General features: G+C 40.3%; 1 protein-coding gene across 4 annotated transcripts in view; it reads left to right on the top strand.

The window, feature by feature from the left end:
- Window positions 1-23,563, top strand: part of TRAPPC9 (trafficking protein particle complex subunit 9) — a 458,914-nt gene that overhangs the window by 180,685 nt on the left and 254,666 nt on the right. For all 4 annotated transcript variants that reach the window (XM_085321706.1, XM_085321778.1, XM_085321550.1 and 1 more), the window contains one exon: window positions 4,931-5,041. In XM_085321706.1, the coding sequence (XP_085177832.1) occupies window positions 4,931-5,041 (111 nt within the window). The remainder of the gene's footprint in view (window positions 1-4,930; window positions 5,042-23,563) is intronic.

Below are 23,563 nucleotides of genomic sequence, written 5' to 3'. Positions count from 1 at the left end.
CATTATATCCTGAATTATCTAACAGAGTATAACAGAGAAATTCAAACAATAATCTTCAAGACAGTTTAGAATTAACTCTATGATTTTCCATAAAAAAGAATATGTTTGAAATGATTATTAACTTAATTTTGCATGTTATTCTGAAGACCTTTAGATTTTAAATCACCCAACTGAAAATAACAATCTTTGTAATGCTATTTTTTTCCATGCACAACCTTCTAATATTTAGACTCTGATCTTGCTTGTAAAAGAAAATCTTGAACATGAAATTCATGGTGGATTTTTCCAGCAGAAATCCCTGGGACAATTAAGAYGGAATTGAAATGGAAAACGTGCACATTGTGATTTTTAGTATTCCACCACTTAGACTCTGAAACTGTTTAACCCAACCTTGTTTCCTTTCCATTAGCAGTCAAAATGACAGATGGAAACAAAAGTAATCTCTTTTCAAAAACTTTAGTTCTTTATCTTGTAGTCTAGAATATACATTCTTGTACAGCTGAAATATGTTTCCATTCAGTTTGGACTTTGAACATAAAACTCAACAAGTTTGCTGATGATACTAAGCTGGAAGGAGTGGCTGACACACCTGAGGGCTGTGCTACCATTCAGAGAGACCTGGACAGGCTGGAGAGYTGGGCGGAGAGGAACCTCCTGAGGTTCAACAAGGGCAAGTGCAGAGTCCTGCACCTAGGGAGAAATAACCCCATGCACCAGTACAAGCTGGGGGCTGACCTTGTGGAGAGCAGCTCTGCGGAGAAGGACCTGGGAGTGCTGGTGGATGACAAGTTGACCATGAGCCAGCAATGTGCCCTTGCGGCCAGGAAGGCCAATGGTCTCCTGGGGTGTATTAGGAAGAGTGTTGCCAGCAGGTGGAGGGAGGTGATCCTGCCCCTCTCCTCAGCCCTGGTGAGGCCTCATCTCGAGTCCTGTGTCCAGTTCCGGGCTCCCCGGTACAAGAGAGATATGGAGCTACTGGAGAGAGTCCAGCATAGGGCTACAAAGATGATCAGAGGGCTGGAGCACCTGCCCTGTGAGGAACGGCTGCGAGAGCTGGGCCTCTTCAGCCTGGGGGAGAGAAGCCTGAGGGGGGATCTGATCAACGTGTACAAGTACCTGAAGGGAGGGTGTCARGGGGACGGGGACAAACTCTTTTCAGTTGTCGCGTGTGACAGGACAAGAGGCAATGGGCAGAAACTGAAGCACAGGAAGTTCTGCCTGACCTTGAGAGGGAATTTCTTCCCTGTGAGAGTGACGGAGCCCTGGCACAGGTTTCCCAGGGAGGTTGTGGAGTCTCCTTCTTTGGAGATCTTCAAGGCCTGCCTGGATGCAACCCTGTCTACCATGCTCTAGGTGACCCTGCCTGAGCGGAGAGGTTGGACTAGATGATGTCCAGAGGTCCCTTCCAACCTTACTGGTTCTATGATTCTATGATAACAGAATGATTTTGATATCMTTCTGTTCAGAAAAGACATGTTTTGTTTGCAGGATCATATTTTTCCAGATAATTTTAGATCTTATTTCCCCCCAAAAGAAGCGTATACGATCATTTTAACTGTTTTTGCCTCTGGCACAARTAAATTTTGATGAATTTCAGCCAACCAGATGAGAGGAAGGTAAAAAACATTTCTGCAGCTTGGTAACTGGACAGAGAAGAGAGATCCTGATTTCTATATGAAAAAAGAGTGTAATATCCAACTCTTACAGAAATAAGAAGATAGGTAGATAGTTTAGAAAAAGAGGAAATGGGTAAGTGTAGGATGATATCTCCTGGTTCCAGGAAACAGTGGCTTATAGCTGCTTATTTTGAGACAAAAATTTCAGTAGGCCACCATGGTAGCTATTTCAGTCACCCTTAGCTCTATTTATTCTTCTGGGCATTTAAAAATATTTGTTAGCATATATGCATTTTTATACTACTTCATCTGGTATGAAGGACAGAGTTCATAGTCTGAATTTTTTTCTCTTGCCTTAAAACACTTAAAAAGCTTAAAACACTTCTTGCCTTAAAACACTTAAAACAATAATGGGACATTTGAAATTTCTGTACTTCTGCGATTAGTTTCAGCAACAGACTTAACTGCAGGTAAGAGTTCAACAAATTCATGTTAGAGGTTTTTTTTTAGAACTCTTCTATGAACATGATTTGGCTCTAAAATCTCATTTACTGACACTTTGAGATAGGTCCTTATATTCATATTTTGCAAAAGAAGATTTCTATAAGTTCACTTGTAACAAATATGGATAAATAATTAATGTGGCTTTCTTGTTTATTCATTGTTTTCCTGAAACTTTCATAGCTTGACCTCACCAGCTCTCCAGAACATTTCTATTAGTGACATGTTAAAAGAAAAGAAGAATTCTTGCTAGTTTTCAGGCCTTTAGCAAGCTGCTCCATGAAGACTTGTGGGTTTTTGATTTATTCTTCTTTTAACTTCTTCATGGTGTTACATCTAACTTGCCAGAGCTCGTGCTTTGTCTAGTTTTCCTTACTTGGATACAAGTTCCAATATGGGAAGTTGCTATGGGTTATATTAAAAAATCCTACATCCAAAAATTTTATAAACATACTCGCTACCAGAAGTTTCACTTGCAGACCTCAACTTAATGTCTGGAGAGGCAGAAGTCAGTGATGTCCTTACAGGTCTTGTCCCGCGCTCCCTCTGCTGAGGTGGAAACCAGGCTGGTTTTTCTTTCCTTTTCATTCATTCCTGGAACAGGTTGGCTACTGACTTGAGTACTGTCCTTCCAGTATATACATATATACATATATATATATGTTAAGGGAGGGAATTCCCGCTCCTTCTGACTCCTCATCTCTTCTAAATTTGTGCGTTTTGGTGTGTTTGCTTCAGGTGCTCAGCTGCGTGTGTGCACGCTTCTCCGTCTTCAGTAGGCTTTTATCTGAAAAGATTGACCCCCCCTTAAAAATACAGAAACAGTCTCTGCATCCCCTTTTGCTTTTCGCTTTCTCCAGGAGTGATGTCCCTCTTTCCAAACCGTGTTTGCTTGTCATTTAGTGCCTGATTGCGTGTGACACTGCTGTCACTGCTGTGGCCTGAACCTGTGCCTCCCGGGCTTGTGATAGGAGCGCTTCCATCTCAAGGGCTTGCAAGGTAGCAACACAGGCCCTTCTGCGCGTGGTCTGAAGGATGGTATTCCTTGATTTTCAGAAGCAAAYCTCCAAGATCTGGAGGACTTGCTTCCAAAATAGAAGAACAGTTCCTAAACGCATGAACTGCTAGAGTTTAATTTTCCTTTGGAAGGGTTGATATTTGGGTTTAATTGCAAATTAATGTGCAGTAGGATAAACATATTTGGCTACCTGAGGCATGCAGCTGCGTGGTATGGTGTTTGAATATATAGAACTACTGCAAAATTCAGAAGTTCATATCTACTCAAAGACATTTCTGGTTACTATGAAAGAATTTATTTTAATTTCAGAAAAACTACGCTATTCTACCTTCTGGCAAACTCACTTAAATGGAGTAGTCCCATTTGCTTTCATGGGATTTTGGGAGTAGTAGGCCTGAATAATTAGACATTTGCATCACTCTTTTTTTTCACTCTGGTGAAGTTAGCAGATTTTTTAGTCCCCATGACAAATTTTTCCCAACTTGATTCACCGGTGGAAAACTCTGCTGCGGTGAAAAATCTCATGGCCGAGGGCGAGGACTGCTTGTTTGTTTATTTGGTTATTTCTTCTGCGGTTTAGCTTTTGTGAAGCGACTGAGTGAAAGCGGCACTACGGCTTGCTTTTGAGCGCGGTGGAACGGCGTTGGCGCTGCGATGGTCTGCGGTCCGCGCGCGGCGGCGGTTCTGCCTTCCGCTGCGCCTCGCAGCGCGCGCCGGGCAGCCATGTTCGGGCTCCCTGCGTTCAGACTGCAAGGTCGTTTTGCTAGTGAAACCTAAGCGGTAGCAATGCCTCAGAAGGCCGGGATATTTCACTTCTCTGTTGTTAATTAGCTTCTTGGGAAGTTTTGGATTTTGGAGTAGACTGATAAAGTGTTATCGCAGCCACATGATTGTATCGGGCATAATTCCATTTCTTTCTTTTTCTTTTTTTTTTTTTTGTATTTTTTTTTTTTTTGTATTATAGTATAATCTTCCCTAAATGCTACTGTTGATGGTTAGTTCCACAAGGAGATAAAATACCTAAAGAAAACTTACAGTAGAGTTTCTTTCATGGAGCTTTCTCAGTGTTGTTTCCCAAGACTATGAGAAGCGCGGTTGGTATATTCATGACGAAAGATTTCCAGGGAAGTTTGGGTTGGAAGGACAGTGGCTGCCGGCCGGAAGGTTTTCCCTTAGGACTTGCCTGTGTTTGCCTTTCTGCCAGAAGAGACAGYGTTCTCTCTCCTCTTAAGAGACCGAGTCCTCTCTCTTGGAGTAGTTGCTATAATGTTGGCAGTATTCTAGTTGCCACCTTCACTTGATCTGTAGCCAAAAGAGCTGTAGCAGTASGTGGACTTGCTCCCTTTTGCTGGGCAAGCATTTAAATTTTGATTGTAACTTTGTTTCTGAAAAAGATAGTGTCAAGGTAGTTTGACACTCAACGTGAATGCTCAAAAATGAGAAAACAAATCTGTGGCTTTCTAACAGAAGTGGGTTGAAAGCTGCAGAGTGAAAATATATGTGGGTGACCATAAGCTTTGGGGCTTGTGCAGGTCATAATTGTCATTTAACTTAGTTTTTCTTTGGCTTTATATGCTTCTGTCTAGTTTCAATTAAAAAAAAAGGAAACATAGTTTCCAGTAAAAGAATAACACAATAATTGAAGTATAAAATATATATGTGTGAATGTGTATATATATGAATAAATGTAAATATATATTCTGATATACACACAAACACACACACACATATATAATCTAATTATTCTGTGGTGTATTGTTGAAAATGTAATATTCTTTTTTTTTTCTCTGAGCAGCACCCGGCAATGCCATCTACTTCTTGATGTCTTCAATTCTACAGAGCATGAGTTGACCATTAGTGCTAAGAACAACGAAGATTTAATTCTGCACGCAGGGGAATGTCAGCGGTGAGTGCTTTCAGTATTAAAAGGGTCCTATTTGTAGCCCTGTTTCTTCTTTACTTATACCCTACTGAGGTTATTGTGGGTCTATTTTTCTTTTTTAATATTTTACACATGTCAAACATGTATAGTGTTGCTTGATTTATCTCCCTCCGACAACCATTTCATCTAAGTGACACCATTTTTGTCCCCAAAAGGTGGAACTGTGAAAGAGGAAATGTTTCAGGTTGGTCATGGATCATCAGCACAGTTCATTTCCCCTCTGCAGGAGCTGCACTGCAGTCCCAAGTCATGCAGCTGAGCACTGGGTTTCAAGAGATAGTGTTTGGTGTCTTGGCTGTCTCAATCCAGTTATTAAGTTCGAAGTAAGAATACATCATTTGCAGGACGTGCAGTCGGGCAGAAAAAAAATTTAGAGTAGCTCATAATATTAGTAAAGTTTGAATGCTTTTTGCTGTTAGTGACTGATATCACAGCCATCAACAAGCACATCTGCTCAAACGGAGGCTGAATTTTGACGTTTTTTTCTTGATTGAGGGATGGACAAAAATAGCACTAAAATACAGTGTTTGTACCATTTGCATTTTATTTAGAAAGCACTGACCTTTTTTTAAAGAAGCAAATTAGATACTCACCAAAACGTGCATATTCTTATCCATACTGTGTGTGTAATTTTGTTCATATGACTTTTGTTATTTCGCATTGTTTTTTAGCATCATGTATTTGGTAAGCTCCTTGGAATACTAATTTCCATTTCCCAGTTTTGCTAGTGATAGGTAATAAATAGAAATAATGCTACAAATAATGTTACAATGTTACTTTGCATCTCCTTGACTGAGTTGCTTTCATTTTCCTATGGATTTAGTAATTGAAGTTTAGATATCCTTAAATCGTTATATTGTACTGGATATAAACCTTTTCAATAAGTCCTTTGAAGCAGTCGTTTATCAAGGAGGATTGTATAACTGTTGAAAGTATTTGGAGCTTTTTAAGGATAATGATTTTAATCTTACTGTAAAATATGTTTTTTATTCTCGTTTATAAGTTGCCCTAGGTTTTCTCTAAGTTCTACACTCATTTGTTTTCTATTTCTTGAATGGTAAGCTATTAATTTAACTCTGTATATGGCTGCTATATTGCTTAAAAGATTTAATTTTTATTCTGATCGATCTGCTAGAGAAATTTAGATGGAACATAAACTGAGCCTTAAAATTAGCAAATCCCGAGCAAAGGGCTTTTGTTAGTCTTCTGAAAAAAAGAGCAACTCGGAGATCTTCCTCTTCTTTGGGGCAATGGTTCTCGAGCCTTCTGTCTTAACATGGGACAACCAACTTTGGGGGGTTGTTTTTCAATCAAATGTTTTCTGTCTGAATATGCAGTGAGTATTTTGAGGATATTATAGAGCAGTCAAAGCAGAATACAGAGAATAAGTACGCTCGTACCTGGTAACAAGGGATTTGTAGGGAAGTCTTGCATTGCTCTTGCAGAAAATGCCAGAGGCGAGGGAAGGTTTTGGATGCCGTGCTTCTTCCTGCACTGCCCGGTCTTGGCAAGCTCTTGCGGAGCGGAGCAGTCCCTGGTACATCTTGTAGCCTCCRTATTACTTGGTGTGTTCCAGGCCCCTGCTGTTCTAGGGTAASGCTTATTTGTGTTAATGTAAAAAGGGTCAAACGCGCAGAACGTTCCACAGTCCTTTCACATTAAGGACTGAGATTACGTTTGCTTAAGTTAGTTCCGAGATAGGGGGAAAATAGACGGCATAAACATTACGGCAGCACTACGTGCAATGCGAAAAAATGATATTTAGATGCTGCTAAGAAAAGCTGCCATCTTCTAGTCATTAAAGTACTATCTGAGAAAAAACATTTCTGTACAGTAAGGTTATTCTGCTGACTGATAAAGATTATTGTTTTAGCTTTTAGGAAACCTTAAGCTTATAACTTTAACTTTTTAAGCCATTGATTAGGAATATATAGTGTGCACAGTGTAACTGTTCTCAAGCATGTATATCCATTAAAGTTTGTGAGAGGCTGCACTCTTTCTTAGAYGTTAGGATAAAGAGTTGTGAGGAACACTTGCTTTACTAACCAGTTGTTTCTTACTGCAAATCGATGATGGTGCTTATGGGTTGTTTCTTGACTCACTTTTCTGTCTTTTGCTGTTATATTTTCTGTGCATGCACAAACGCAAAGGAGCAACCTTTCGTTTTTCCTGTATCCTGGGGTGTTACACGGACAGTGATCTTCAAACTCCCCTTTTGAGTTTCGGTACGATTTGCAGTGTCCCACCGTAGGACGATCAGTGATGGGTTTTACTCTGAAGCCTTTTGTCTGCAGAAGACTTGTTTGGAAGGGAGCAGAGAGTGGAGGGAGACTCGCATCTCCTCCTTTCCTACACGGTGGCAGGTCCAAGGAAGAGAGAGGCATGGGAGTTGGGGGGTCMTTCGCTGTATTGCTGAAACTGTGTTTTGGGTTCATTGGGTTCTATAGATCAAAACCAAATGACTTTTTGCTGCTTCCTGTGTTTGATCTGCAGAGATTTTCRGCTTTAATCTACAGTCTGAAATATGTTGTTTGGACAGTTGATGTCCTGGCAGCAAGTGGTCAGATAAGTTACCCTAGGGAAGAAGTTCTCACTACACTGAGTGAAACTGAGGGGTCTGCAGTGCCTTCAGAGTTGATTAAAATATTCGAGATGTGTAACACTGTGKTGTCTATATGCTTCGTTAACCTATTCAGCTGAAACAAATTCTCTTAAATATCGTGTTGGAAAGCTCAGTCTTCAGATGGTTTCTAGACTAGTGGAGCCTGGCACGTGCAAAGCTGTTTACGAAATAACTGTGTGCTGGTGAAGGTGTGGTACAGTTGTACGTTGTTGGGCTCTGCTATCAGAGTCGAAATGTTACGAATGCAATCAGTAGTAACTGAACTTGTTTATCACAGCAATGTGGCATTTAGCTGAATATTTTGAAACGGCAGAATACAGCAGACAGCTCTGGCAGGCAATTGTATTATGTATGTTCACACACAAAAAAAAAGCATTGCCAGTAGCAGTGATTTTAATTTATTGAAAAACTTAGGTATGGTAATTATTGTGTTTCTTACTTGATAATCAAACCATTATAATTAAATTTCATGACAACCCTCATTTATGCGTAAATCACTTTGTAATTTATGGTAATAGACGTTATCTCATTACGTGCCCCAGGATATCTCATTTCGTACAGCATACCATATACTGCCTTTACATTTACATTCTGTGCAGAGTACRTCTGGCATTCAAGCATCCCACCATCGTAATCAGGGGACGATTTATCAAGGTAGCGGTCTGAGTGGATCAATCATCTCATCTGTCTTTGCGGTACAACACAAMCAAGCTGTGGAAGTCTTTCGGGTATGCGGGATGAACAAAGGCTCCACAGCTGGTGGCTCTAGATAGAGCAGTTTGAGACATTGGAGGGTTTGGACTTTTTTGGCCTTGGTGCAAGGACCATAAGCATTGAAACTTGGAACTGCAGGGGAATAGGACTGGAGTGAGGAGTGAAGACGTGAAGAGCGAATGGGCCGTAAGAACAAGATAAAAGGGATCAAATGGCATGTGGGAAGTGGAGCGGGGATACTCGGGAGTTGCATGAGAAAAAGAATAGGCTAAAGAAATACTGGAGTACCAAAAGCATTCAGAAGTTAAGAAGTTCCAGCTGCTGGGTGACCAGTTCCGGCCTGTAAGGAGGGTTGTTGAGCAGAGTGGGCGAGCTGTCTTATCCATAGCCACTATAAAAAGTTAGCYGTTATATTTAAACTAGCAGAATTGTAGGTATTTTTCTCAGTTTTGAAAAGTAAACCTTTGTTGCATTGACTTCAATTATTTTCAAATGTTCTTTTTAAAATCCTATGACAATTAAGAATAATTAGTTTAAGAACCAAATTATTTTCATTATTATCTCCCAGTGTGGTGTTTTTTCATCCATGAAGAATAAAGATTATGTTTAAAATTCTTTGTATATGTATTTTAAAAGAGTGCCATTGACAACTGCTTAATTAATTTATTTAAATACATTGATTAATTGAGCTATAAAGTCTGTGAATATCTTGTTAGACTTAATTGGCTAAATGTTGAATTTGCAGAAGTGCCATTACTCTGGAAACTGGTTGCATGATTAGTGTTAAATACTCGCTATCCTTCTTACAACTGTTAATAATAATAAATATATATGAAATGATCGTTTGTATGCAACAAGAAGAATCTTTCCGTTGAATTGAAATATTGTATTCTGCAATTCCTGCAGTACTAGTTAACAATGCACGTACATATTTAAAACATTTTGAAATATGTCGTCTGCCAAAGGGTGTGAAAATGTAAATATTCTTCCCCTTTCTACATCAGCAGTAAGTCCCCTCAATAGATTTATTGTCCATGTGTAAGTAAATCATGATTGTTAGTTCTCTTAGCTGCCGAGACGGTGTTTAATTTGTGCTCTTGTTTATGGCAGGGCATGTTGTCTGTATGAGAGATTAATTATGTCTTCCTTACATTGACGTTATAGTTTGGGTTTGAAGACACAGTGGCTATGGCTAATGCTCTGTGTGCTGTCATCAAAGGAAACCCGAATTTCACAGCAATTTCCCTGAGTCTTCCTGTTAAATCCTTGGCAAGCTGGCAATCTCTGAGGTAGCTTGAAGTAAGTTTAAAAAATGATGAAGATTGTGTTAAGTAAAACATGAAAATCACTTACTACTTTCATGGTAATATTTTTTGTTTTGCCTCACACTTGAAATTGTTAAATATGCCAATTTTGTAAGGCTTGCCTTTTTTATACTAATAGACAAATTGATCTTTAAATATGCCACATAATTTGGTGTGAACAATTAGTTATTTTCAGGAAAGAAATTGGGAAGGAAATGTTCAGTAGGGTAGGGAAAATTAATGTTTGTAGCACTGGTCTGATCAATATTACGGTCCTGTTCTGAGGTTTATATTTATTTCAAAGCACTTTGAAAAATTGGAGAGAATACTGAGACGATCTGCAGAAAGGATAGGCCGGCCAAATATTGAGTGAAGAAAAGCTGAGTTTTTAGACTGATTTGTAGTTAGAGAATTCAAGGAATTTCTTCCATGGAAGGGGCATACTTCTGCGGTAAGAAGCAAAGTCGTGATGGTTGATCACAGGGTRCTTGTGAGTCCTCCTTGTGAGTGTGCCATGAAAAAACAAGTATGATCCGAGCAGATGTCAGGCAAATAGAGAGAGGGACCGAATATTGCTGAGACAGGCTGCACAGATAGGTTTTGGAGTCTCCATCCTTGGAGATAGTCAAAAGCCGTCTGGACAGGCTTCTGGGCAACRTGCTCTAGGTCACCCAGCTTGAGCAGGGTGGTTGGACTAGGTGCTCTCTGGAGGTCCCTTCCATCTCAACCTTTCTGTGAGTCTGTGATTCTCTGACATTCAGTTCTGGTTACACAGATACTAGGAGGAAGAGATCAAACGGTGGGAGATGCAGATCACTGATCAAAAGTGGATCTCAGCTATCAGAMTGTTTTTCAAAATCGAGGAGGACTAATTGGTAGCCCTGTAGCTGGAACTGGCTTGCGTGATGATTTTTCTGACCTCTTTGAACACTGACTTGAGCTCAGGTACCATTTTTTAATATTTTGTGTATTCAGCTCAGAGAACGGAAGGATTGTGAGTGCAGACCAAGTTAATTTCTAACAGGATTCATTAGGTTAAATAAGGTAGAGCATGAACACTGTTATATAGATTAGCCCCTATACAAAATATCAGGCAGACATAGTGCAAGTTTGCCATCCTCGTTTTAGATGATGCATCACTCCAAATCTGATATTCATGTTTATTTAACCCTTGATCGCTAAGTAGAACATTGGTCGGAGTGCAGTTTCCAGCTCTTTCAAAAAAATCAGAATAATTGATTTTAGAATTCAGATTAGAAATTATTTTTTAAAAAAGACCTTTTTTGTAGAAGAAACCAGACTTCTTCCTTCCTTCATTGCTTCAATACTTGGAAAAAATATTTATTTGAGTTTGTCAGTGCTAGGCACTTACAGAGGRAAACAGATTTAGGTCCCTAGTAACTAACAGTCTAAATAGAAGCATTCAGCAAAGTGTAGACCTATTAGAAATTGGCTGAAGTGCTTCTACTTTGTCACTGTTTTTCCATTTCTGTGAAAGATGTGCTGGAGAAACAGGGAGAAGGGCAAAAAGTAGGAAAATTCATAAATGCTTCTTAAATCATTAGATGACAGTGGAGTAGCAAGCTAAGCRGGAGAAAAGTGTATTTCTTCTTGAAGAAAGTCGTGGAGATCAGAGCACAGACTTCCTTTACTCACACGCATTGAGGCCAATAGACTTGTACTGTGGTTTTAGAAAAATYGTATTTTGACATTGGTGGATTATAGAAAAAAGTAGCAAATGATGGTTGCTCCTTGTCGGCCTTTTAGTCCCTCATTAAAACTGAATCAAAACAAAAGTACTAATTTCCAAAGGAAGAAATGCTTCCATGGGAAATACGGATTTTGGTTGTTCCTTTTCTAGTGGATTTKCTGAACATGGAAGGAGACAGCTAAGTATTCCTGGTTGATGCTGGTTTTCCTACCAGTGTTTGTCAGTGATTGAGAGAGCAGAAAATTTTCTCACAATTTGACTTGTCTTGAACCTGCTCAGTAGACAGCACAACCAGGAGACGTTACTGCTCTCTGCCGTCTTTCAGTTGTACGTTTTCCTATGTGAAATTTTCGTGTGGGTCTTCATGCATTACAGTGAAGTCCAAGTTAGAACCTAGCTAATTGAAACGATGTGAGACAGATGTTAGGGAGCAAGAGAAAGGCCAGTATTACACACATGGTGCCGGGCTGCCGGAGCGCATCTGTGTGGCCACCCCGTACTCTGAGTATGGGGCTTGGAATGGTCCCTTCCAACCTAAAATATTCTGCAATTCAAAGGTCCACCTACGGGGTGGCACACTTGCTCATTCTTCCCAAAGTCAGCCGTGTTGTGTTGGTGTTTCTGTGTTGGACACGTGCCCATAAGAACTGGCTCCTCTYGTGGCCGTAGCAGTTTATGCCTGCTGAGATTGCCCACCTGCCCAGCATGTGTCCTCTTCTGGCACTCCGCACCTTGCCTCCAAGGGCTTGCTTCCTTTGCTCAGCCTTCCTTCCTGTATTTTTTCTGCGTAGTGCTGTGTAGTGTGAAAGGCTCTTGGCCTCCGGACCCACGGATTACTTGGAAGTGGTGTGTTAGTGGAAGTAGCGTGTGCCTGCACAGCCCTGCTGCGCACGCCTGGTGGGTGCATTACATTCTAGGTTCAGCCACACCTGGTGAAGGCACCAGTCTGGTGCCTTCTGTGCTCCCCGGCAATGCAGAGGGAAGGGGGTCTGGGCAGGCGGAAGCTTTATAGGTTATAGATTGAAACTGCGAAGTGACCTGAATGCTTTTTACCCAATTAATCATCGTCTCCAMGGGGGGACGAAAGCTATCAACGCATTTTGGGACATTTTTGTTCACACTGCCAGTAACAGAGTGAGCAGTCAAGTATAGGTACAGCTCCAGGTCAGACCTGAGTTGATGGTACCTATGGATAAATAGATTAATTCACCCTATAGCACACACTGTATTTAGGAACTGTTGGTGTGTTTTGCAGCTGTAGTGACGTGGCGACGGCATTAATGGGATGAAAGAGGATTGCCTTGAACGGACGCCAGTTGGGTCTGCTTTAGTGGCCAAAGGATTTATTAAAGTAACMCTTGGACGGTGAGCTGATTCGGCTTTCTGCCTACTCTCCGGTCCCCTGTAAAAAGGTCGTGACAGTGTAGCACAGATTTCCTGAGACGGGAAGCGAAAACACACAATTCCTGTTAATTTATTTTAGATGACCAAAAGTGTAATTAAACTAGTTGTGTTATGARCCTTCCCTTCAGGGAGAGCCGTCATTTGAACCCGGGAGTTTGCGTTGGTTCTTGTCTTGCCAGGCATGGCCTTCTTCCGGCGTTCACTGGAAACGAAAGCTGGAACGACGGTGACCTGGAAGAGGAGTCTGAAAGCTGTTAGGTGAATGCTGCAGTGTGTAAAGCCCCTTTATTGTGACTTTCTCGTTCTAAAGTCAGAAAGGTGTCTTYAGAAGTGGAGTCCCGATTTTCTGCTGGACCCCTGGAGTCGCTGTACTGGCTGGGGTCCAGGCAAAAAGTCGAAGCCTTCCTGGGAATAATGTCCTGATTTATACGCTCTAAATTATAAAAAAAATACAGTATTCTCTGCTAAATTTGAATGCAATGTGGTATTTACCCCACAGAAATGTAATAGCAACCCTGCTCTCCTCCCCCTGAACTCCAGCATACTTTGATTTCTGTCCAGTGCTGTATGCATGCTTAAAGCCTCCATATCTACGCTTTTTAGATTACTCCTTGCCTTATGCGGTGCTTTCAGGCTGCCTTTACCACTCAGGGAACAAAAACGCCTGCTCAGCAAACAGCTCACCTGCGGCGTGGACGCGTTGTGCCAGCAGAGCCGGGCACGTCGCAGCGTATTGCCCCACGGGGGAAAGCTGCGTTGGGCATCCTCAGCCATCTCACTGCTATGAACGTTAAATACTTCTAATACTCTGGAACAGAGTATTATAGGCAGGTTACGTTTTAGCTGTAATTTTCCTCTTTGATTCAACAGCTGAAGTTACATTCTTTAATCCRGACTATCTTGGTGTTGCGCCTTAATGATCCATCTCTGTTTTTAAATATTAGCTCGTCATGGGGGCTGGAGAAAGGGAAGTTGTACCTGGGTTTTTCTATTCTGTTCTTTAAAATTCATAATTAAAATATTGCTTGTTAATAAGAGTCATCATGTGGCTTTGCTAAAGTGTAAAAACAATTCTTCAGCATCTTAATTTCATATTTTGGAAAGATTTTACTCCCTGGAAGTTGAGATACAAAATTCCTTTAAAAATGTATTTTCACCCTAGGACACTTGCTGGTCTTATTTTCAAAATAAATATAAGTCAAAGCATTCTGTAATTTCTATACCTATAATATATTTGACCTTTTTCTACAAAATATRTAATGCCATACTGTATTCCAACATTATATGATAATGATTGTGTTTTGAGATTCTGCTTTCCATGTGTAATGCGTTAATGCTATAGCATCCTTCTGAGATTTACACATATTAACCTCTAATACACCTTAATTTGTCTACTCTTCTTGACTTGAACAGTTAACTKTTAAAATTAATTGTACATCCCCTGTAAGAGTTACTTGATTCTGAAAAATCCTCCCTCTCCTCTCCCCCCGCCCCCTCAATTTGAAAGGCCGTTCTTGCTGGAGAATACTGACTTTATTTTTTCTTTTGTGATCATTTTATAGTTTCCTCCCCAGACAGGACCAGTTTTGGTACTGCCCCACAGCTTGACTTGGCAAAACTGACTTTTGTTGCAGCTTTCATTGGGATTCTGCTTTTACCCAGAATTTTCCAAGGGGACTAGAGCCGATCAATTTGACTTTAAAGTATTTGGCCAGTATTAGAGCCTGAAATCTTCTTGYAGGCTTCTCCGTGCGCGAGACCTCCCACGTTGAGAGTGTTAAAATATTTTCTGCGGATCAGCCTTCCAGTGGACATAGTTCAAGATTTTGTTATAGGAATCAAAGCTCATAATTTTGAAACTATACAGTACAGAGAATTTGATACAGCGTTTCCCGTAATGATGCTGTTTTTAACGTAGCCTTTTTGGTCTTGTGTTTGTACGGGTAGCAAAGGGGGACCGTGGTGTGACTGTGGACTGCCGATGCTGCTACACTTGAGCAAACACTTAAAAATAAAATAAAAAAAAAAACAGAAAGCAAACACACAGCATAAATGGAAGAATGTATTATATATATTTTTTTTGAAATTTAGTAGCCTGAGAGGATTGATAGTGACTTTCTTTTTAAAAAAATTTAAAAATTATTTTAATTATTAAATTTTTGCTATCTATTACAGCTGTTGCTGAGGCAGTTAAACAGTTTATTGATTTGTTTGTTTTAGTAAGGATACAAAGGGTGAAAGCAATGGAGAGGCAGGACCAACAACAACCTGCTYTACCATTTTTTGAAACAGTTGAGGGTGTTATAAGTTACAAGACAGAGTTAGAAATTCTAGTCTTAGTCTAAAGTTAAAAATTTATAGATAAATTCAGGCACACATTGAAACTAGATATGCCCAACGTAGCGGAGTAGAGCTGGGCAGTGGTTTAGTGTGGCTGCATGCCTTTAATAGTTAAAATCCTTTTTCCTCTTTCCCATATAAGTCCCCAGGAGCTGCGGTTGCTTTGGGAAGAAGCTGTTGAGTCACTGCGGGAGGAACTCTGGATCTCTAAACTGGTTCAGCTCTAAGAGTTTACCATCCGTATTTCTCCTGCTATGTTTATTCCGTGTCTTTTTTTCAGTTCAAAAGGAACTAGATGTCAGCGCTGCAGGACACGTGGCAGAATATTAATTCAGCTTGGAGTCGCTGCCAAGCGTACGTGGCAAAGTCCTGGCCACAGATGCGACTTAGCTAAGATCATTTTCTTTGACTAATGAGGTTACAACRTAAAAAATATATTTACAGCTTACCCGAGGTTCCTTCCAGGGTGGCTTCCATCAGCAAAGCTTCATTCTCAGACGTATCTTCTGTGTCAAAACAGTGTTAATTAGTTGTGCAGCTCCTGTGAGCTGCCAGAGCTTCAACAGCTTCGAAGAGCTCTAACACCTGGTAGTACCAGGGCGAAAGCTTGGCCACGACGTGGCAGAGGCCACGCTTAACCTGCCTGAATCGTCAACTGCCCTTGCTTTGTGTTTTGTACTGCGTGCCCTTGGGTRCCCTAGCTTTAGGAGATTTATTATTTAAAGAAAGGTTTTATATCTAATATGCAATCTTTAGAATGAGAAAAACTGCCTGTTGGGATTGATGAAGACGATCGAATACGGTAATGGTAATAGCTTATAGCCGTTTCTGAGCTCTTAAGGCAGTTTCTTAATGAAGGATTCCCCCACCATATAGAGATTCAGCTTGATCTGAACAAAACTAGGCTGGATCAAGGAGGAACTTCATGAGAAAAGAGAGTTTTACTGAGCAGTACCTGCATTAAAAGTGAAGGCAGTTGCAGTACGTGGCAATTTATATGAACCATGTGCATCTCTGTGATCCTGCTGTAGCTGAAAAATAGCTTGTAGCTGGCCTGAGCTTTTARAGTGCTGGTGGCTTTGAACAACACCCAGCGTCCACTCCTGTGTTCAGAAGTGCCACAGCAAGGAGGAGCAGCAGCCCGCAATTTATTAGTTTTTCGTGATCCCCCCTCCCATGTGAACTCTGTCATGGCCGTAGGAATAAATTCATGCAGTGTKGTCTTTAAAGAAAGTGCCTGTGGTAGGAATGACAGTCCGGGATTGTGATTAAAAAAAATTTTTTTTGCTAATTACTAGAAATGAAAGCAAAATGGTCGCTTTGTAAGGGAAAAAGAAGAAACTTCTTCTGTTTTTAAAGTTCTTCTTGAATCACACTGAATGTATGTGTGTATTTGGAAAAAAATATCAAAAATAYATTTGAAGTAATTTCCAACTGGTAAGTTATGTTTTGTAAAAATAATAGCTGCATGCTGCATTGTCAAATTGTTTTAAAATTCTTAYTTGTCTTAGTTTCAGAACGTTCCTCACAAAAAATGAAACTATGTTATTTTATCTGAAGTCCTGCCACTGCACGTTTCAGGGTGCACACGCCGAGCGTTTCCCGTCGTGCTACTTGGCATGGCCTTTGTATGTGCTGAGCTAAATTTATTTTGCAAAGAGGAGAGGAAACGCRTGTGATGGCTGTAAATCTGATCGTCTCAATTTAAATAAAGCTTACGCTGAGGTCTCAACAGATCAGTGAGTGAAGACAGTGGGTGGTAAGAGAATGCAAAATTAGAAGAATATGTATATTAATGATATTTGTGCGACAGTTTACTTTCCAGTTTGAAAAAGGGGGCAGGGGAGAAACCAGTAGGTCTTTAAATAGACTGTCAGGCCACGGCTGCGTCCGGTTTCTTGTGTGGCAGATACTGCATTCCTCATTAATGGTACCTTGCAAGTGCCAGCGGTTGCCATAGGAACTATCTCTGTGCCTTATACCTTAAATTTACCCTGACAAAGGTTATTGTGGCAATTCCTACTAATTGTTTTTTTTTTTTTTTTTTTGCCGCTGCTGGTTTTAACTCTTGCCCTCCCCCCTGTTTAAGTTATATGTCCTAAAGGGTGCAGCGTGGCAGAATGGTGCTGGGGGAGAAGCTGCTTTCCAGAGCCCAGCTAATTGGCGGCTAAAGTCTACGTTTTGCTCTTCAGTGCTTGGTCAAAAAAATCTAAGTTATAACCTTATGCGGTAACTAAAATGTCCGTTTTCACGTTCGAACGTTTTGATGGAAGATAATTTAGCTGCTCTCGAACCACGGTTTTGGTWCATCCATGCTGCAACTGTTTATTACCAAATGTGATATTATGAACATGCAGCAGTCATACTGTTTATTACCAATATTGCCATCAGCAGAGACGCAAGGAAATGAGCTGTATCCTGAAGAGCTGCAAAGCTAGTTGGAAGGCAGGCTCCAATAAAGAGAAGCTTGCACGATTGGGAGGAGGAAGGGACCGGTGCTCTGTTTGTACCGATGTTACTTGGCAAGTGCTGCTACGGCAAGTTGAATTAAAAAGTTAGAGATAWGCTGATGAAATCATCATCCAATTTCCTGTTTTTAGAGGGTTTTAAAGGACTGCTCCTACAACATTTCTTGTGGCTAAGTACTCTTGACTGAATCGCTTTAATTGCTCAGTTACACTTTTCAGGATCAGGACGGTGATAGCGACGTGGTGCCCTGATGTACCGTCTCGAGGTATCTGTTCCGTGGGTGCAGAGCAGCAGAGAAGAAAAGTTACAGGTGATACKGTGAAGATGGAGTCAAGCACCGTAACTTGTGGTAGGGTGGAAGGACTCATTAAATCTTTCAGTCCTGCCAAACCGTGGGAAACTTKTTCAACTATAAGACAGAAAATGTAGCTATAAAGGAGACAACGTGACAGGAGTAAATCCAACCATGCTATTAGAGGAAAAGAAGAGGGGGACAACTCTAAAYTTCTCAGTAATGTGGAGGATAAGCATGTGCTGGAAGTCCATTGGTTTCCCCATGACCAAGTTTGCCCCAAACAGTACCCACTCCTTTGACTATCTTCTTTACAGACATTTGGGAAAAGGAAACACACTTAGAACTTCACAGCTTTTAAACGTTGAGCTTTCTCATTATATTAGTTTCATGATACTTTCATTTGCGTCCTAACGTTGATCAGCATTTGAGTTTAAGATCTTGTTAACTTAAAAGAGGTAAGAAACGTTTAGTCACAGTGGACTCTTTGTGGGAGGCTAGGGATGACCTGTTTCCTTGCTTTGAAGCTCAGGAATAAGTTCACTGTAACTTCTTTTAAGAACAATTTAATTTTCTCTTCGTGCTTCATCAAGATTAGTTTACAAGGACAGTGAATTCATGACWGTAGATAGAAATTTTCTACAGAAGCTAGAAAGTTCCCAAAGGAAAATTGAGGGGAGAAAAATGGAGGTTGAGAATTGTGTATCTGATCATGGATTATGCAGGGGTACCTTTCATTCTTTTCTATGTAGGATGGTTTTGACCAGAAGCCTCTTTWTCAATATAAAAACAACAGGAAAAGCACTAGAAAGTTGACATGGGCTTTCAGTACTTCTAATTCTCCTCCTTAAACTTTTCACTTGGAGGAAAAGAGTGAAGACAACACTATGCTAATCAGATCTGATCCGATTCTGAGAGCATTTATATCTTGTTTCCAATAAGTTGGACTTTAATGTAATTTAAAAGGAAAGGTAGCAGAGCTTTGTGTCATATGAAATTGRTGTTCTGTCGCTCTGAACCCAGTGCAGTGTTCTGCAGAAACCTCATTCTCTGTCTTACTTGGTGCCTATAACTCCTGCCGCACTATTGATCTTTCTGCATGTTTTTACATTCATCTCCTGGTACATCTGAACAGGAACAGAATATGGAAGTCGTATTCTGCTCATTTTCTGGGAGACTTCAGTCATTGAATTTAGCAGGTAGTTAACAGGAATAACAAAGTCTGTCTTGCATGTGTTTTTATGCACGTTGTGAAAGAGATGCRTGCTGTGATTTGAGGCTGAGAGTGGTAAGCGGAAGGTGCCGAGAGCAGCCTGGCCTTTCTGGTTTGYCGTAGCCATTGAATGCCCTGGTGGCCTCTGAGCATCGAGAACSTGCCTGGAGATGCGAGGTTTGCAGAGATAGCAAGAGTTGGGTTGTAAAAAGAAGAGCTTGAAGATTTCCGGAAGTTTTTACTTTGCATGTATYGGCAATAGTGGTCTGAAATGGAGATGATGGTCTACAGTCGCTTAGAAGATGACAGCACTGTTAAAGACTACTGGTTTCTTCTGATGGTCAATTATGGAAATGTCGGAGCCCTGTTAGAAATCCATGGTTAAATATGCATTGAAGAAAAAGGCATTCGCATGCTGCTATAATTTCCCAAGCTTTTGAGACATTTAAACCTAAATTTTATGTAGGAAATTACACACATTTGCTACATAAAAAAAATTTTCTAGCTGAACACCTGCTGGAAGGCTTTTCCTCTTGTATTGATTTTTCTGTTGTGTTGACCACTTGCTGTTTATTTTTGTTCTTGCTTTTCTCTGTTCTACCAACAAGTTTATATTTTTGTTTGGTGTGTGAACTCATTGACAGTGATGTTTTCCCTGTGTGCGTGTATGTGTCTYCCTGACACCTTGTGATTCTGATCACTAACTAGGACTCACACTTGCTACTGCAGAAATTGCAAAAAAGTGAGGAATAATGTGGAATTGTGCAAAAAAGAAGAAACATTAATTTAAGCTGCAGCAGTGAATGTCTTCAGATCTTTCACTTGGAAATATAGAATATGGCTAATAAGTCACACACATTAATTTGAGTATTACAGGATCAACTGTAAAAATGATTTTTGGAACTGTAGTAGAACATAATATGCACGTACTGATGTACAAGCTCTGTGTTTTCCTCTTTGTAAAACACTCTTTCATCCTAAGCCCACTACAGTCAGAGGTTTGTGGCTTGCCCCAGGAAAGAGGGAAATGAGGAATTACAAAAAGAATCCCCAGTCTTGAGAAATATGGTCACTCCCAATCTGGAGAACTCTTTGGAAATGTGGTGGGTGTGCATAACCAGGCGATCTTGGAGTTTGGATGGCAGGGGAGGGATTCTGGGAGGAGAAGCGTTCATGCCTGGAGAGCAGAAGGCTGAGCGAGAGCAGCGAGGCCGGGAGACGCTGCCTTTTGCTAAAACCCCCACCACGTCTTTGACGAGCAGGAAGGTGTTGAAGAAAAGTCTAAGGCAGCAGCGAGTTTCCAAGGCAGGAGGTCATGTACTTGTTTTTTAGAAGAATGTAGATGAACGTGCAGTGAGTACTTAGGCTGATTTTCAGCATCCGTGTGTTTGTATTTGTAATTTGCATTTCTGACTGAAAGTAAAACAGAATGAGAACTCTTGGAGAGTAACAGTAAAGATAAGATTTTAAAATTCATTTCAGTTTTAAAATCTTGGTAGCTTGGTTGATGAATTTTCTTTAACTACAGTAGCATTGTTCTGGCCTAGACTTTCTTGTTTTATTTTAAGGCCTGAAAAAGCTCTTAGTGCATATGAAGTCTTCTCACAGGCTAGTGTTTTATTCTTAATTTGTGATTCTTAAAAAAAAATCATTTTACACTGAATATACAGTTGTCTTATGGCATATTGTCAAGTTACCCTGCAGCAAATAAAGAAAAGCTATGATGTCTTTAGATGAAGGTAGAATGTGTATTTACTCGATTGTAGTTCTTTTTTTCTATATGAAGTTGAAATTTTTTCTAAAGACAGCAATTTTGTATGCTATTAATGGTAAATTTTCTGTTATATGTAATGCCTGTATTTAGCAGTGAGTAGATTAACTGGTTTTCCAGCAGGAATACTGTTATATGCAAATTACTCCACCTAATTTTACTGAACTAAATATTCGCCTTATCAACTGCTTTTGTGCAAAGTGCTCCAGTTTAATTTTAAAGCTATAATTTATTTCCATTTTTTTTCATTTAAACACAGGAATACTCAAAATTTGGGGGCCTGGGGAGTTCGAACCTTGGCTGCTTGTCAGGCAGTACGGCCGGTAGGGAGAGAGGAAGTAGGCTTGGAMTTTGCTCCCTGCAACTGCATCGGAGCCGACCTACGGCTGCGTTGCCTCCCCGTACGGTAGTCTGTCACCGCAGCGTGGGCCCCTGCTCCGGCGTAAGGAAGTGAAGTTCACTTTCTGTTCGTTCGAACTCAGTAGTGTGAGTGGATTCTAAATTCGGTAAAGCAGCTTTGCCCTTTCCTTGATACTAMATAAATAACTAAAAGCTGAAATTAACTTCCTAAATAAATAGGTGCTGACTTCCCTAGGAACTGCAGGTGCTTGTGTTCTCAAAAATACAGCTATGGGCTTTAGGGTGTACTCATTCGTTTTGAAAACGTTGGCCCATGCATGCATTTTTATATTTGCGCGTACACTATATGATGCCAAGATGTCCTGTAGATATTTGCAGGTTCTCAAATACATCTCTGATCTACAAAGGTTAGTTTGAGGGCTAATAGTGCCATGTGGCAGACCTGTGACAGTGCCAGAGTAAGAGACATCTCCCTTGATGGWCAGAAGGTTACTGCCCTTGAGGGACAGCAGATTACGGTCTCTCTGGAGAGGCTCAAGTGATGGAAGATAGTTCATGACTCTGGACACCTCCAAAATATATTACGAACTGACGGAAGCCGAGACTCTAGACCTGGCTCTGATGAAATATGATTATTTTACAAAAGTTGATTTAAATCCTGTGAAACACAGTTAACTTTATTTGTTGTGAAGCCACACATGTGATTTAAGCACTGTGATTTTACTTTTACGATCAGAATTTACAGTCTTGTTGTTCTGGCCAGGATTAGTAGCATGCCTGCTTAAAGTCCTGCCTTGACCTGAAATGATGTTCCAGGAATGGATGGCGCCCAATGACCGCTGTCCTCCTGAGGTCCAGCCTGATGCTTTGTTGCCCCTTATTTTTCAAATCTYTCTCTTTTAAAGGGATTTCTAAAAGAATTTATTTTGTTTGATAGGTTTGCAGAGTTTTTTGCCTTTTAAGGATAAAAAATATTTCCAATGTGATATTTGGTTTTTTTCTAGGTGTTCTTCTGTATCACTTCTAAAAATGTCTTTGGTGGCTTTGCTGACTGGAAACGAAGTCTAGATGGTCTTTCTGGCTAGATCCAGAAAAGCAAGAGATTTTCCTGTGTTTTCTTCCTATTCTCCCCATCTTATTCATAGATCTTCTTTACCCTAGCAAAGGCTGTTACTGTTCTGAAGCGTCTAATGGAATGTTTTCATCATGATGACAGCTTCTCAAAATTAGTATTGGCCTCTCTGTTTTCATTGCTGCACTTGGTGTGTTTCTCTTTAGTCCAAATCCGTTCAGGCCTAATCTACATCAGAGATTTCTGCCTCACTCTTCTGTAGATGATATATATGCAGTCATAGCTGCATTTTCCAAACTAATCTGTTGAAGTATTTCCTTGTGTGCCTCCAGCAGTTTTCCTAGTCTTTATTTGAGGACTGTTGGAGGTGTGTTGGAAAGTTGGAAGCTACTTGTTCGATTGAGATTTTCTCTTAGCGGTGTATGGAAATTAGAAGGGAATTAGAAGTTTATAATTAAAAGGTTAGTTTAATAATTGTTAATACATTTATAATTTCCAGAAGACAGCTCTGCTAGTGGTTGATATCTGAACGCTGGCACCAAAGGTTGTTAGGATTTTAACTCCTTTTCTACTCTGAGCGATATCCTTACTGTCTCAATATTGTTCAAATAAGAATTTGGTTTTGGTGTAAATTGTTTCTTACCCTTTTCTCAGCTAAAATATTTTACTGTGTGTTACTGAGTAAGAATTACAAATAGGTTGTTCTGTCCATCTATTTGCGCGTGAGTACTGAATGGATGCCACTAAGAGAAAAATATATGGATCTGAAAGAAGTTAACAGCTTTTTTCAAAATTACCATGTTTATTAGAGGATATTTGCGCTGCATCCAAATTACAAGGAAGCCGTACGGACAGAATGCTAGACTAAACACAAGCATTAGAGATGTATTTCCCTGTGGCAATGGTAAGATAATACTTACATATATAGAGAGAATTAACTACAGATTTGATCTGATCTACACACCCAGTTCTGAAGGGGAGGCACCCATGTAGCTGATTTGCATCACTGCAGTCTGTTTACTAGTTTGTCATCTAAACTATTTGCTTAAACTCATGCAGTTCATTTCAGGCTGCAACACTATGGGCAGGACTGTGATGCTTAGCACTGTCTCTACACCACCGATCGTGGTTTTATGCTGTGTGTGCTAGACAGGTAAAATGCATTTGATTTGGGGGGAAAAAGAAGCAAGTTTTCATATTGCAAAGGGACGTT

This window comes from Rhea americana, unplaced genomic scaffold, assembly GCF_003343005.1.
Source record: "Rhea americana isolate MKP2758 unplaced genomic scaffold, rheAme1 scaffold_0, whole genome shotgun sequence".
Lineage (NCBI taxonomy): Eukaryota > Metazoa > Chordata > Aves > Rheiformes > Rheidae > Rhea > Rhea americana.
The sequence above is the reverse complement of the archived record's forward strand: the minus strand, read 5'-3'. Positions and strand labels throughout refer to the sequence as shown.